At 65.4% G+C, this 15,813-nt stretch overlaps 4 protein-coding genes across 4 annotated transcripts; all 4 read right to left on the reverse strand.

The window, feature by feature from the left end:
* Nucleotides 1-1,211: 1,211 nt before the first annotated feature.
* PLICBS_005244 (uncharacterized protein) lies at nt 1,212-2,645 on the reverse strand (the record flags this gene model as incomplete). Its single annotated transcript, XM_018318907.2, has 1 exon — nt 1,212-2,645. One exon carries the CDS (start codon nt 2,643-2,645, stop codon nt 1,212-1,214), a length of 1,434 nt encoding a protein of 477 aa, XP_018181381.1.
* Nucleotides 2,646-7,379: 4,734 nt separating this feature from the next.
* PLICBS_005245 (saccharopine dehydrogenase) lies at nt 7,380-8,628 on the reverse strand (the record flags this gene model as incomplete). Its single annotated transcript, XM_018318912.2, has 2 exons — nt 7,380-7,775; nt 7,840-8,628. 2 exons carry the CDS (start codon nt 8,626-8,628, stop codon nt 7,380-7,382), a joined length of 1,185 nt encoding a protein of 394 aa, XP_018181386.2.
* A 1,321-nt stretch (nt 8,629-9,949) lies between these two features.
* On the reverse strand, nt 9,950-13,606 carry PLICBS_005246 (DNA methyltransferase Dim-2; the record flags this gene model as incomplete). Its single annotated transcript, XM_018318914.2, has 1 exon — nt 9,950-13,606. One exon carries the CDS (start codon nt 13,604-13,606, stop codon nt 9,950-9,952), a length of 3,657 nt encoding a protein of 1,218 aa, XP_018181388.2.
* A 755-nt stretch (nt 13,607-14,361) lies between these two features.
* Nucleotides 14,362-15,761, reverse strand: PLICBS_005247 (DNA replication regulator sld2; the record flags this gene model as incomplete). Its single annotated transcript, XM_018318915.2, has 2 exons — nt 14,362-15,554; nt 15,623-15,761. The coding sequence occupies 2 exons, from the start codon at nt 15,759-15,761 to the stop codon at nt 14,362-14,364; spliced, it is 1,332 nt and encodes a 443-aa protein (XP_018181389.2).
* Nucleotides 15,762-15,813: the final 52 nt, after the last annotated feature.

Raw genomic sequence — 15,813 nt, forward strand, 5'->3', positions numbered from 1 at the left:
TTCTTGTCTTTGCAGGAGCAAAATTGAGACCGACGGGCCAGGAAGAGGGTGGTGGTTCTCCACAAGGGGATGAGAGTGACGGGAGGTTCACGCAGCCTCGGGAAGGACTTTGTAGGCTACAGTTACTTACAGCTTCGATGTGGCCCTGCTCGTACGAGTCCCGGATCTGCTCGGCTTCTGCCTGCGTCGCGACCGTCTGCGGGAACCATTCGGTGACGGCGGTGGCGGCGCGGCCCCAGAGCGCGATGGGGAGGGCGAGCAGGGCGAGCTTGGCGTGCATGGGGGGCGAGTGGCACGGTATTGGACGGGGCGAGATGAGGGAGGAATGAAGAGAGCAGAAATAGAGAAAGATGTGTCGAGTCTGAGGGTTTACATGCGTATAAGTTGTAATCCTGGGTCGAGTGCTGTGGTGAGGTAGAGAGGGACGATGCACTGGCCTGCAAGGCGAAACAGCACAGATGCTGCACCAGAGGCGTCTGGACCACCGTGTATGTAACCAGTTCGGTATAGTGTTGCTCGAGCTTTCCTATGAGGTAAACGATTACGCACACGAGAGCTTCACTTGGATGGAAACCTCTCTCTCGCGTCAAACATCGTCTTCCGCCTGATCCATCCCCGACCCTCCCCTGCCACCGTCTCCAATAGCCTCCTTGCAAGCAGCATACCCTACGCTGCTTTTTGGCGCTCGCCCACAGAACTCTACATTGACAACGTAGCGGCCCCGTCTCGCACTCCCGCGGACAGAAAACGGCGGTCACTGGGGCACGCTCGTGGTCAGAATGCGGCAGGGCATCACGGAGAGGAGAGAGGAGACCGCAGTTTGATACCATCATTTCAATTAGTACATGTATCCCTTTTCCTAATCCGTCATGGCCTTTTGCGGCCGCTTGCTCCGTTGCCTTCTATACCATTCCTAGCGGCACTGGCCTCGTGGTCGGCCGCCTGCCACGCGAGGCGGCCACCCGGCTCAGTGGTCCTGACAAAGGTGCCGTACGTGAAACGCTAACATGAAATACACAAACGTAAGCCATTACAATTATCCATTACGCCGTCCATGCGGGTGCAACGCCTGTGCTATGCTCGAACGTCGAGCGCGGACGTCGCGCTCGTGTGCTGGCCACTGGGGCCGGGGTATAGGAGCAAGACGCTCCAGGCGGCAAGGTCAACAGCCACAAGAAGTGGGCTGTCTCAAACGTATGTGCGCTCGTGGTTCACGAGCTCATCGCGACGCCGGCTTCCAGGAGAAGGCGCACGAAGCGGCCGTGCAGCTCGATGAAAAAGTCGGGCTGCCCGACCAGCTCCGCCAGCCCGCGGGCCTTGAGCGACGACGCGCCGCCCGGCCCGCCCATGCGTCTTGTGAAGCCGCTGCCGCCGGTGAGGAAGCTGCTTCCCCCGCGGTCCGCCGCGGCGGCCGGGGGGTCGAATGCCGACGGCGCCGGCTGCGGTACCGCGCCGTTGTTCAGGACGCTGCCGATCGGGGACGACTCCCGGGCCCGCTCCGCCTCGGCCTCGGCCAGCTGCTGGATCCACGTCGCCATGTCGCGAAAGTGCGTCGAGATCATCGAGAACGTCTTCATGGCGAGGCGTTCCTTTTCGGTGCTGAGGGCCAGGAACGCGTAGATTCGCTTGTGGCCGCGAGCGTGTAGATCCGGAATCCGGAAAATGTACGCTGTCGTGTAGCCCGCCATGGCATCGCCAAAGAAGATGGCGCCGCCAGTGGCCGCTGACCCGGGGCTCTGCGTCGTGACAAACGACGGCGAGTTCACTTGGGGAGAGGACGTCGGCGTCGAAGTTGAGGGAGCCCGGGGTAGCGTCTCAAACGATAGGGCTCTCAGACATGAGGCGCGCACCAGGGAGAAGGAGTCGGCGAGGATGGGCTCGTGTGTCGATGTGTAGCTGACGTAGTGAAAGTGATGTGCCGACCGCCCGGAGGACGTCGATGTGCTCGAGCACGACGTCGTCCGCGAACTCGCCGGTGCGGCCCGCCGGCTGCGGATGCGCCGCGTCGCCTCGCGGTCCCCATCCGTGTCGCTAGACGACTGCGAACTCGGGGGCGACGCTGGTCCGGCGCCAAAGACGCGCTCGATGGGGGTGCGCGTTCGCAGCGTCGGGCCCTGGGCGTCGGTCACGTAGTCGTTGCCGGCTCCTTGCCGTCGCGGGAGCGTCATCGCGCAGTTGTCACACGGGCCCTGCTTCCTGGTCACCGTGTCGTCATAGGTGCGGCGGAAGCTCGAGTCGCGGCGAGGCTGCTGGAACATGGGCCGCGGGCTGTCGGGCGGGGTCTCCAGGGGAGACGACGAGCCGGCCGCTGCGGCCGCGGCGCGTCGGAACGCCGCCCGTTGTGCCTGGGCATCGGGCTCCGACGCCGGGGCAGAGGCGCTGCGGGCAATGTTCAGGTCACGCAGCGCATCGTTGAGAGCGCCCGCGGGGGCTTGCGACTGGGGCGCCGACGTGGGCGCGCCGGAGCGTGGGCGGACGTCGCCAGGAGACTTGGCCGCCCTCGGGCTCGCCGCCGGGTCCTCGAAGCAGATGGTGCAGGGGTTGCGCAGGCCCTCAGTCACCATCAACGGCGTCGGGCCGTGAGTGTCGCAGTAGTGAGCCAAACATAGCTGGAGGCGAGGTGTTAGCCAAATGTCTCCGCCCATGGTTTCCAAGCGGCACGCAGCGAAAAGCACAAAGACGACGGCAGCAAACGATCGACAGGCACGACAGCATCAAATGTCAAAAAAAAAAACACAACGAGGTGGATGCCGGGAGGACGCCGCTCTTCAACGTGGCCGGCGACCCTGGGAACTCTAGCGGAATCTCCCGAGCCCCAGGGGAGCCGGGCAAGCAGCTGAAGCCGGCAACCACCCAGCGACGGGATTAATAATGCCGTCTGCCATCTCGACAGGCTCAGGTGGCACTCGAAACGCAGCACCGACCCCAGATTGCGAGGCGGTGAGCGGACATGGTGTGCAGAGCGCAGCAGGAGGGATGCAACAGGGAAGTGGTGACGACAGCGACGCAAGCAATAGGACAGCAGCGAGCCGCGATAGGTCGCAGCTCGAGCTAAGGCCACTGCGGCTGGCCATAAGGGAGTGACGGGCGAGCCAGCACGGGCGGCAGACAGCTGGCGAGATGCCTTGATGCATGCCGTCTGCGGCCGCATGCGTGGCGCTTGAGGAGGCGGGCATGTGATTCCGGACGAGGGCGGGCGTTGAGACTCACAATGAAGGTCATGGCGCATCAAGGACTCGTCCAGCCTATCGCGAACACAGTGTCTGGCGTGAATGGCGTTGTCGGCGTCGTTTCCCCGTCAAGGGAACAGGCGAGGGCAGAAGGCCGGCAGGTCGAGGAGCGCGAGTCGCAGGCGCCGACGCAGCGGCGGGCGGGCGGGTTGGAGGGGTATCGGAGGCTGCGGATGGACGGCTGTGACGAGACGAGAGCGGGAGCTGCAGCTGCCGTGCAGCACGTCGACGCACGGCTGAGGGCGCTGCGGTGTTGCGGGTGCGACGCAGTGCTGCGCTGGTGCGATGCGCTGTGGTGTGTGCCGTTTGCGCGGTTGCACAGGCTGCGGGATTCGGAGGGCGGGCTCGAGTCGCAGCGCGAGGCGCGTCGGCTCTAGGGGGCCGTGGTGGAAGGGCGCCGGCGTTCTGGGATCTGGGAGCGAACGTGGTGTGGTTGCCGGGGTCTGTAATACGAGGGGGGCCGATGGTCGGACGCCGGGCAGCGACAGGGCCGGCGGGCGCGAACGAGGCAAGCGACGGGAGTGAGGCGGCGAGGCAGCGCGAGCGCACAGCACCAGCGAAGGCGTCGACGATGCGATGTGGTGCGGTGCGGTGCGGGAGCGAGGGAGGACGACGGGACGTTTTACGGAGCGTCGCGCCAAGTACGAGTGCGACGACTCGCGCAGGTGGTGGGATGCGGAGGAGAGGAACGAGGAAACTGCGCGAGCAAAGAGGCCCGGGTCGGTTATGGCAAGGTCCCCCAATGGACGGCAAGCCAAGGTAAGGTATGGTAAGGCGCGGTACTTTGTATGGCCAGGAACGGCGCAGGGCCCCGTGCGGCAGCGCAAGGTACCTCGTGGTACAGCGTAGCGTGCTCGTAGCGTAGCGTAGCTAACCGCAAGGTCGGTAGGAACTTGGTATGGGGACGGAATCCACGGAAGACGAACAGAGTTTGGGCAGGCACGAAGGCGGGTTCGGTGTGGGTGGCTGCCAAAAGTGCTGGTGCTGGTGCTGGTGCTGGTGCTGGTGCTGGTGCTGCCACCTCGTAGCTCCGGCTCGACGGGACGCTTGACTGGACTGGGCCGGGTCGCTCGTGGCCCGCGGGCAGGAGGGATGGGCGAGGCTTCCGGGTTGGGACTTGGGAGGCAGAGGGGGAGGGTCTTGGAGGGATGAGGCCACGCCGGCCAGGGATTGGCGATGGAGACGGGCGATACCTGGCGGTACTAATTGCAGGGACGGCGCCGGCCAGAGCACGCACACGTACTCGGTATAACGTGGTGCGGACGGGGTGCTTGCCGCGCCTGCTGGATCGTCGTCCTGCGGGGCTGGCCGTCCGTGGGCCGTCTTGTGGTGCGCTCGCCGTCGTCCTCTGTCGACACGGGCGCTCCATCAGCGATGAATGGACCAGTCAATCAGCCTCTCCATCACGCAGTCAATCAACCTCTCCATCACTCAGTCAATGCAATGCGTCAATGAGAAAAAACCGCGACCCCGCCTGTCGCGCCCAACCCACGGCCTGCCGTCCAGTCCGGCTGGTTTATTATTATCCGCCCATCCGCCCTCCAAGCCCGCGCCTCTCCGGCTGGCCCCAGCGCGTCTCCTCCTCCCTGCGCCCTGCTCCCTGCTCGCCAGCACCACTCGCCATGCGACGCCGACCCGCCCGCGCGGCGGCACTCGAAGCCAAGCCAGTCAGACATCCTTCTAGAACAAGCACCAGGAGCCCACCGCGGCGGGGTCGGTGGCACGGGCCAGCCTGCCTTCGTGGTTGCCAGTGCCAGCCATCCAGCGCTGCGACCCCCGGGCTGCCTTTTGCGGTCGACCTGCCTCGCAGCGTCAAGTCGCCGAGCATTCGTCCTCCCGTGTCTCGTCCCGCCGTTTCGCATGGCGACGATCGCGGCCTCGCTCGCCGTGGCAGCTGCCAGATGCAGCAAAACCGCACGCCCTGACCGGTCAGCATGACGCCGGCCGACGAACCCATGGCTGACACGGGGCCGTCAAATGCGCCCCTCCCGGTTGGATGCCCGCCCCTGCGAAACTGTGGGCACCGTGGAAGGCTTCCAAAATTCCAAAACGCCGAGCCCACTCTGTCGGGCGATCGTCGCGACGGCCGGTCCCTGACGAAGGGTCCTCGCCTCCACCCGCGAGCGTGACCAGCGCGGCCAGCGTGACGGCCGCGGCGTCTCGTCCACCCGCTGCGTTGGGCCGCTGGCAACTGCCGGACTGGGAATGGACACCCGAGGCCTCGTGGACAATCCGGGGTCCCTTTGCGTCGGGGTCTTTTTTCTCGTCGACGCCCTGCAGGTTTGGATCCTGTCGACGCGGGTCGTCGCCCAGCCGGCGCCAAGGGGCACTGGAGCGCAGATGAGCTCACGTTTCGGCCCTGTTTGACCTCGACCCCGGCTCGCGCACGCAACCCCGGATGGGCCTGTGCAGGCGACAAGTCGAGCTGCACCCCGACTGACGGGATAACCCGGTTGGGCCACGCAGACGACGACAGCCGACGCCCGTTCACTGCAGGCAAGAGCTGGCCTGTGCAGGATCCATGGAACCGAATCCCTGGCGCGTAATCCTCGTCGCACGCTCATCGACGTCCGCTGCCCCGGCTCGACGGCGGTTTGTCGGTCTGTCTCTTACGCTCACATGCCGCGGCCTGGTTTCATGGCGGGCGAAGCCAGTCTGCCTCGGGTATCTAGGTTTGCCCCGGCATGGCCTGGAGCCCGCCACGCCGAATAGCATCTCGGCGCACAAGCCAGCCCACGCGTGCTGGCCACGTGGTGGGCTTCCAGAATCGCGGTACGTGCGTCGGGCAGGATTGGGCTGGACCACCGTGGAAATGTAATGCTGTAATCAGTCGACCGACTCTGGCTGGGATTTACACGCTCTGACGCCCTCGATGAACCAACTACGTGGAGCCGTCGACCGCGGCTGCTTCCGTCACGAAGCGGATTGCAGCGTCTGGGCATGGACTCACGGTCACATGAGCTCCATTTTGATTCAAGACCGGGTTTCGAGTATTGACGGAGGTGAATGTCTGTGTTGTGGCAAGATGCATCACTTGGATGCCCGTATCTGCAGGGTAACCGCAAACAAAGGCTTGCTAGGGACATGGTCAGCGCGCGAGACGGACAAGACCCTCCGTTTCGCGCGGCCTGAAGCACGCCATCCCCGTGCCTGCTTCTTCCGCCGATGACGTTCCTACCTGCGCGGTGGGCACCCGCGCGAGGCCACGGCTCTGACGGAGTCGAGGCCACAACATGCTTGTGCACACAAGACCCTATTACATGAACCAGCCATGTCTGAAGCGACGGGACGAGCCGGCGCAATCTTTGTGCTGCAAGGGTTGTAGGCCCGTCGGTCACGATCGACCATGAACAAACGTCTGTGCAACTCCTTTACAGGGAGCGCGCCTCGGCATCCGGACGCCGGCTGTCGCCAACGCATTGCCGGACAAGCGAGGCCAGCCTGATGAGATGAGATGCGATGCGACGTTCGGAGCTTGAACCACGAGGCGAGCAGGGCGCAGATTGAGAGCCGATCACTGTCAACCCAACCCGGCCGGGCGTCGGCGCCTGGGCCGCCAGCAAACGACCAACGGCGACTTGCCGGTGAGTCGGGCGGGATCCGGCGCCGACGTCCATCTGCCGTGCCAGTGTTCCGATTGACACGCCGTGCGTATAAAGCAATCTCTCATAAAGCCACAGCGCATCGTCCGGGCACCAGGCATTTGATGCTGGCCCCTCGGTAGACTGCCGCTTGCATGGTGTCGCAGGCTGGGTCATGGATGATGAGAGCTCTTGCGAGGTATCGTGCCCGCTCATGGACTCCTCCATGGCCGATGAGGCTGGTCCAGAGCAGACAAGTTTCCCGAGCGTAGACTTGCGATTGCGCTTGTAAGCACCCTCTTCGTCTTTGTTTTGTTTTCGTCTACACTGGCCGTCTATCCTCTAGAGTGGGTAGCCCAGTCTAGTCTGTCTGTTTGTCTGTCTACTTCATATGCGCACACATCCGACGTGACGACGAGAGCCGACCTCGGTATTTGTACCATCCATACCGCACAAAGCCGCATCCTCGACTGTGAGCGCGAATCCAGCGCCCAAAGCCTTTTCTGTCCCTTTCTGTGGTGCCCACGCGCGCAATCATCGCAAAGTCAAACCATCCCGGCCCAGGTAATTACTCCTTCTTGCGCAGCGCCTCGGGCAACAGCGCCACCTTTTCGTTGAACAGCTTCTCGGCGTCGGCCCAGACGCGGGCCGTCTTGCGGTCCTTGAGCTGCAGGAGGGACTCCTTGAGGCCGTCGCTAAAGGCCTCGCTGGCCTCGCGGGGCAGCATCGAGGGGAGGTGGTCGATGCTGATGACGGTGAGCGGGGCCGCGCCGGTGTTCTGGTCGGCGGTGACCTCGACGGGCACGGTGGGGTCGTCAAAGGTGGTGTTGATGCTGTAGATGGGGATGGGGTTGTGCGGGTTGGTGGTGTCGCACGAGACGTCGACGACGACGGCGAGCTTGCGGCCGGCCTTGGAGAGGAGGTCGTTGTTGACGAAGGGGGGGATGGGCTTGGAGAGGTAGATCTGTTGCTGGCGGTCAATTGATGCGTCACAGCAAGCCACGGGCAGGCCTGGGGAAGACACGTACGGCGTTGAGGAAGATGTCGTGCTGCGCAATCTCCTCGTAAGGCCCGTCGCGGTCCTTCGTTTCGGCGAGATCCCAGCGGGTAATGTTCTCCTCAGGGATGCCCGCCTTGAGGAACAGGTCGCAGGCGCCCTTGCCGCAGCGGCCCAGCGCGCCGAGCACGAAAGCGGTGGGCTTGCGGCCGAGGGCCTTTTCGGCGGCGGCCACGTCGCCGCGGATCTGCTCGACGAGCTCGTCCTCGTTGCGGTAGTAGCCGCGGCCGTCGGTGAAGCTCGCCACCGAGGGGAGCTTCTCCGCGCCGGGGCCCTTGTGCGCGAGCTGCCACGAGAGGGCCTTGACGCCGAGGGCCGCGCCCGTGAAGCCAGCGTGATAGCCAAAGGCCGAGACTCTGCGACCCTGCTCGTCGACGAGGAACTCGAGGTCGTAGAGGACGGACCCGCCGCGGGGGAAGCGGCCGAGGACCTTTTCCCAGCCGCCCTGGTTCTTGTAGCAGTGCGCAAACGAGATGTGGTCGTTGGTGAGGGCAAAGTCCTCCTCGGGGATCTCCTTGAGGCCGAGGACGAGCGTGCCGGGGGCGGCGGTCGGCCAGCCGCCCGCGGGGACGAGCTTGGCGCCGGCGGCCGCGTACTCGGCGTCGTCAAAGATGCGCTTGTAGTCCGGGTCCGTCGACGAGCGCTCCACGGAGACGGGGTAGCCGGCCTCGACGAGGGAGCGGATCACGGCGGGCGAGAAGGAGCGGTGCTCGAGGGGCTTCTGCTCCGCCCGGAGCAGGATGGCGGGGTATCCAGACATGATGTGTTTTTTGAGAGAGAGAGAGAGAGAGAGAGGCGGTGGTGATGCGGCGACGACGGGTCAATCGGTCGGTCGGTCGGTCAATTGGGGTGAGAGGTTCGCGAAGAGGAGGGAAGACAAAAGCCGTCCGTCGCGTGGCGTGGCGTAATGGACCACCGGTGCCGGTCGTTGTGTGTGTGTGAGAGCGGGAAAAAAATGTTGAGAGGGGCGGGCAGCAGCAGCAGCAGCAGCAGCAGCACGGAGCGGTGAAGCTTCAAGGCGCAACGCGAGCAAACAAGGACGAGGCGGCAACACCGGGTGAGGGTCGCGCGCAGAAACGGATAGACAGATGCAACGGACAGTGTAGTGACATGCACGTCGTGCGCAGTCGCGGGCTCTGTGTTTATAACGGGCAATTCGCAGCACCGGCGTCGCAATGGCCTGACTCACGGCGGCCTGGGCCGGCGCAGCGATTTCGTGCCGCCGCGAGGGAGCTCCGATGCCGCCCCGGGCCCCCACCGCGGGGTCAGCAGATGGGGGGGAGGGCAGGGCAGGCAGTCAGTCATTCTGTTAGTTGGTCGGGGTCCCTCCAGGGTCAAGCAACGAACGACCTCACACAGGGACACCAACACCCGGGTCATCATCGCGATATGCATGGGATACCTACCATTGAACGTGCCACGTTTCTACACACCACGCGGCGCCGCATCGTAAAGAAACACCCGTAGCCCGCAATCCGTGTCCTGAAGTCACAACGTGCCATGGCATCGCAGCCACCACTGAGGCGGCAGGGCCTTGCGTCCCCCCCTTCACGCGGCATCACCTGCAGCTCTGACGTTGCCTGCAAGCCGCGGCCTGCAGAAACTTTATATCCGCGTTTGTTGGACGACCCGCTGGCGGCAGGGTTGTCCGGACGACGACAGCCCGGCGTGCAGTGCAGCCTGTCCACCGTACATCTCTCAGGGTCATGACCTGCACGCGGCGACGTCCAGCGGCATTCTACATTCCGGCGCCTGGCCATAGTCTCAATGAGTTTGTCTCTTCAGCTCCTAGACTCTCTAATCAACCTGGAGCACTGAACATGAGGCAGACACGAGTCCTCCCTGGAGACAGCGACTTGGGAACCCTGTACACGCCTCTATCAAGCCATCAGACAGGCCGTGGTATCTTTCGCCTGTGCGCCAACGCCGTATATGATGCCCATGCCTGACAGCTCCCTCCATTCAGACCGACGCGCGTGCTCAGCCATCGCCGTGATGGCACACTGCGTAAACATACATGACATCCACTCTGCCGTCAAACGGCACCAACGACGGCTTTGCTGGAACCATGACACCCATATCTAAACATCATCGTCGTCATCGTCGTCGTGCGTCATGACAGCTCTGCCGAGGGGGCTCGGCGCAACGGAACTGCTCGCTCGGCTCCCCGGTGTCTCGCCGCGTGGCCTCTTGCGGCGCGACATCTCCACGGCCAGCGACTGGCTGCGCTTCCTGGCCGGCGGCGGGCTGCCTCCCGAGCTGGCCGTCTGCTCCGGTCTGTCACTGAGCATGTCGCCCCCTGATACGGCAGACCGAGCGTCGTCGGCGTCATCGTCGTCATCTTCCCCCTCGTCAGGCTCACCCTCGCGGAGCGTCTCGACCCACGCCTCGCGAAACACGATGCCCAGCGCCACGGCCACCTCCCTGGCCACGCTGTTGCCCACAATCTTGTACTGCGTCGCCGGCGAGCCCAGCAGCACGTCGTGGTCGCGCAGGCCCTGGGCGCGGCGCGCCTCCATGATGGTCAGCACGCGGTCCTCGCTCCAGTGCAGCGCGCGCCCGTTCTTGCCGTCGCGCGGGTACTGCGTCGTGACAATCGTTTCGATGAGCCGGTCCGGATACATGCGTCCGTACGAGTTGGAGTTGGCCTGCGCCTCGCCGACGCGGCCGTTGTCGTTGATGGGCGACCCCGAGCCCGACGCGCTGTCGGTGCCGGTGAAAAAGGCCCGCTCCGCGACCGTCAGGATCCCAGCCCCCGGCGTCTTGCTCGCGCCCGTGCCGTACCAAGCCTGCGCAAAGTTCATGCCCCAGGGGTGCGTCGGGATGAGCGCGATGCGCAACCGCTGGCTGCGCGTGAGGCCCAGGGACACGCGGTGGTCCGGAAACGGCACGCAGGTGTCGGGCTTGGCGTCGTAGATGACGGGCAGGTCAGCCGTGGCCTCGAGCGCCGTGACAAAGTGAAACGGCGTGGCGCGCGGCATCTCGCGCTCCGCCATGGACTCGCCCGTCGGGAGCATGCCCAGGCCCAGCGACTTGGTCTGCGGCGGGTGCGAGTGCGTCACGAGCGGCTTGTCGGGGAGCTGGCAGCCCGGCGCGGCGAGGGCGAGGAAGACGCGCGACCGGCGCTGCGGCGAGCCGCACGACGACGCGTCGAGGAAGAAGAAGCGCGCCTGGTAGCCCAGCCCGACGACGGCGCAGATGAGCTGGCTGAAGACGTCCTGGTCGCGGTTCGCGCGCTTGTGCACGATGCCCGGCACGTTCTCCAGCAGCGCGTACCGCGGCCGGTACAGGTCGACAAAGGAGCCAAACGCCGCCACGAGCGACTGGTTCTTGCGCTGCGCCGCTGTCGTCTTGTCGTTTGTGAGTCGCGAGAAGCCCGGGCACGGGCTGCCGCCGGAGACAAAGTCGACGTCGCCCACGCGTGGCACGCCGCCGCCGAAATCGCCCGCCATGGCCCGTCGCTGCATGTCGTCGATGGAACCGAGGAACGGCGACACGCGCCCGGGCACCTCGACGTTGGCCATGTACGTGTGCAGCGCCTTGGCGTCGTAGTCGTTGGCCCATCCCATCTCGATGGCTCCGCCGTCCTCGAGCCCGCGTCCAAAGTTGCCGCCGCCGCAGAAGAGGTCGACTCCGCGCAGCTGGGGCACCGCCGTCGCCGGATCCCAGCCCTGCCGCAGGCTCGCCGGCGCCGCGTCGAGGGCCTCACACCGCTGCATGCCGTCATGTGTTTCCGTTGTGCCGTACGAGAAGAAAAAGTAGCCGCCCACTCCGTCCCGGTCGTATGGCGTGGGGACGGGGCTACCCTTGGGGAAGAAGCGGACTCGACATCGGCCGACGATGCGGTTCTTGCGGCCCTCGATGAGGCTCGAGCTGTAGACGAGCTCGTTGGGGGGCGAGGCCTGGCCGTCCGTGTCGACATCCCGCCGCCGCAGCAGCCGCCGCAGCCTGTAGATCTTGCCGTCTCCCTCTCTATAGGACGCGACGAGCTCGCAGGGCTCGGCCAGCGGCGACTTGGTGTCGACGTGCACCAGCAGCGTGTCTCCCGGCCGGTACTGCGCGGGCCGCCGGCGCTCCGTCGTGTGCTTGCAGTGCTTGTGCTCCTCGCGCAGCGTCACCCACTTGCGCTCGGCGTGGACGTACGTCTGCCGGCAAAAGAGCTCCGCCTCGGTGGCCGACGAGCCGCCAAAGTCGACGTCGTGCACGCCCAGCACCTCGTCCTCGCGAATCTTGTTGCGCTCCTTGCACGAGCAGTGGTCCGACAGGAAGAGCTCGTTGTTCCAGGGGTAGTGCATGACGCCGCACAGCGTCTCGACGGGCCGGTAGTACCAGATGACGTCGAAGACGCGCTTGCCGCTCTTGGCCGTGCGCACGCTCTGCACGAGCGCGAACCAGCGGTCGACGTCGTGGAACCCCTTGGACACCTCGCGCTTCCACATGCTGCCCGAGGCCTCGTCGTCGCGCGGCGTGCTGATGGTGTCGCCGGGCTTGACGTTGCGGATCCGCGCCTCGGCCGCCGACGACACGTCCTTGACGGCGTCGTGGAGGGCCGACGGCAGCTCCATGCGCCGCTCGCGGATCAGCTTGTCGCGCAGATGCTGCGTCTCGGGGCCGATGGGCGCGACCGTGAGCTGGTCCCCAAACGGCATGTCCTTGAAGAGGTCGTACGTGTACTGCGTCACGACCGTCTTGGGGTCCGCGGCCCTGGGCTGCGGCTCGTAGGACGTGAACAGCAGCGCCTCGGACCATATGTCGTGCTTGTACGTGGCCTTGTACCCGAGCACGCCGACGGCCTCCTTGTGGAGAAAGTTGATGTGCGCGACGACGGACGACCGCAGGTCGGGGCTCGGGTGCTGCCGCCGCCACGCGTCAAAGGCGAGCGAGCTCTTTTGCGTCTCCTCGAGCCAGGCGACAAACGCGCCGCGGAAGTGGTGGATGTGGACGCTCTTGGAGGCGTCGCCGGTGACCTGCAGGTAGTCAACAAAGTGCTTGGCGAGGTCGACGACCCAGAGCATGGGCCGGTAGAAGCGCAGGTACTCTCTGGCGGGCCTGCCGAGCTTGTAGTAGATGCTGCGGCTGCGGTTGAGCCACGACTGCAGCCAGATGTGGCCCTGGGCCGTGTCGTGCTGGGTGCCGTAGTTGCCGATGGGCATGGCGGCGATGGGCACGCGCCGGACGAAGACGGGGTGCTGGCCGCCGATGCTGAGGACGCCGTCAAAGTAGAGGTTCCTAACGCCCAGTTTAGTGTCCAGCTGGTGCAGCGGCCGCATCTCGCAGGGGTACGCGGCCGTGTCGCAGTAGGCGGCAAACTCGTCGAGGTCGTACTCGATGCCCTCGTCGGCATCGTCGTCGTCGTCGGATCTGCCGAGACGCTTCCGCTCCGAGGCCAGGGCCGCCAGCGCGCGGGACTCGGACATTGTGGGCGCTCCGGCCTCAAACGGCTCGTAGCATGACACCGGCGAGATCAAGTTACACTCGGGAATGTCCACCGTGAAACCGGCAGCCTGCTCGGGCTCCGACTCTGGGGTGGTGCCGGCGTCTGAGCCGAGCGACCGCGAGCCCGACGGCGAACCTGGAGACGCGACGGGAGGCTCAGAACCGGGCCAATTGGGCGTCTCAAGCTCGGGCGCATCTTCTCCAATCTCAATCTCTACATGAGCCTCAGTCGGGAACGAGCCCTCGGGCGCGGCGAGCTCCTCCCGCAGGTGCTCCATCTCCGCGGCGCTGAGTCGAGGCATCTGCAAGGTCAGCCGGGCGTCGGGTGCCACCAACACAGGGAGGGAGGGCCCGACCCGACTCACTACTATCAGTGCTGTTGGACATGGGCTTCATGCACGGGCTCACGGGGGCGCGGCAACGAGGTTCCACCGATTTCGCAAACGAGCCGTTGTGGGAGCGCCATCAGAAGACACACGGCGGGACGCGCATGTCAAACCGACGCGGCTGGCGACGCGGGCGGGAGCGCGACGGGCGTGTCCAACTTGGTGCGATGTGATGTGATGTGATGTGTCTTGTGCTGATGTGGTGAGGGCATGCAAGGAACATGAATCAGACAACGGGTGAGTGGCCGTGCAAAGGTGACGAAGTGAGCATTCAACGTGAGTTTGGACGTGCTGTGAATGAAGGCGCGAAGGTCTGAATAGCCTGGCTCTGTGTTTGCCGCGCGCGAGACGTGCAGAGCACAGGCTCTCAGTGCACTCGACTCCACTGTACTCACGCCCCGCACCAGCCCAATGGAAGCGCACCAGAGTTCCAGATGAGGAAACGCTCTGCGCCGCATCCGCCTCCCGTTGGTGCAGTAGCTTGCAGTGCTTGCACCCATGCCACCGCAGAATGGTCGTGCTGGACAGCTTCACTTCACTTCACTTCACTTCACGTCACTCACTCCGTCACCCACCACCACGGACATGACCTTTGCACTCCATAACGGTTTCAAGACAGCAGCATCGTGGCATCATGATTCATCAGTCATTTACGCTCGTAGCCCCGCCGGTCATCGCCTGCGACGGAACCGGCTGTTGAACCCTGGCCCGCCCTTGGCCCCTGAGTTGCGCAGCTTCAGCCGCTGAAAGTTGGCGTGTGCCAGCTCGTTGACCTTGCGCACCGTCTTCTTCACGGGCCCTTCCTTGCGCGCGGCCTTTTTGGGTTCCTCTGCGTCCGCGTCCGCATACTCGTCGTCCCCGGGCTCGTCCATCCCGGGCACCTCGCCGCCTTGCCCGGGCGCGTCCACCGCTGGCCGCTTCGCCCGCACCGGCCGCATGTTGGCCTTGCGCGTCGTCCGCTTCTGCCCCTTCTTCTTGAACACCGGCAGCGGGTTGCCGTTGCGGTCCACCGCGTCCTCCACCGGGCTGTCGTACATACCCTCGTCGTCGAAGCCGCCTAGGAGCGCCGCTGCCGGCTCGTCTCCCGCGTCCTCTGCCGGCTTGGGCGGTGCGGGCGGCCTGCTCACGCCGGATTCCGCCCCCTCGGCCTCCCGCAGCGCATCCATGTCGTCGTCGTTGTCGAGCACCTCCTCCTCCACCTTGCGCAGGCTGGCGACAATCTCACTCAGGCCACGGACGAGCGGCTTCCGGGGCAGGCGCAGCGCGGGCGCGTCAAACGCCGCCGTCTCGTCGACCGTCGGCAGGGAGTGGCGCTTCAGGAACGCAGGCGTGTCGAACTGCAGCTTGGAGACGGACGAGGGCGTGGCCGCGGCGTCGCTCGGGCGGCGGCGCTTGAGCGGCGTCATGAAGGTGTTGAGAAGCTGCCGCTTGCTCGACGACATGGGCGTGCGGCCGAGCCTCGTGTCTGCGTCGTCTGCGGAGCTGCGCTTGCTCGGCGTGGCGAGGACGTGAGGGGGCCGGCCGCCGTCCGTCTTGGGGCTCAAGTCCTTGCGCGACGGCGTGCCCAGCTCCCGCTCCACCAGCAGGTCGAAGAGGCCGAGGACGCGGCCGTCCTTTTGCGGCGTCGGGCCGATGGTCGTCACGGGGGCTGGGCTGAAGAGCTTGCGGGAGATGGCTGGCGTGTTCATGAGCCCGTCATCGTCGGGGCGCTGCTTCGAGGGCGTCTCGACGAGCCTGGTCCGCTTGACGGGCGTCTGCGCCGGCGCGGGGCCTGCCGGCTTGCGCTTGCGACTCCGCGCCTCGTCGGGCGAGAGCTTGCCCGCGAGGACATCGCGGACTTTGTTGTAGTCTTTGTACTTTTGGGCTGTGCGTCTGTCAGTCAGCGTGCGTCCCAGGCCGACCGCTCTGCGCGCACGGGTAGAGATGCCGCACCGATGTCCGGGTTGTCCTTGATGTCCTGGCGGCCGGGCTTGCCGCCGTGCGTCTGGGCCCAGCTGCTCTCCCACCGCTTGAGGTCGGCGCGCAGGTCCCGGGCCTTGGCTTCGTAGAGCGATTTCGTTTCGTCGTCCATGCTCGTCGCTGTCGTGGACGTTTAAAACTCGACGACAGCGCGAGGTGGTGGA

This window comes from Purpureocillium lilacinum (genome assembly GCF_023168085.1).
Source record: "Purpureocillium lilacinum CBS 284.36 DNA, scaffold_4, whole genome shotgun sequence".
NCBI classification, from domain to species: Eukaryota; Fungi; Ascomycota; class Sordariomycetes; order Hypocreales; family Ophiocordycipitaceae; genus Purpureocillium; species Purpureocillium lilacinum.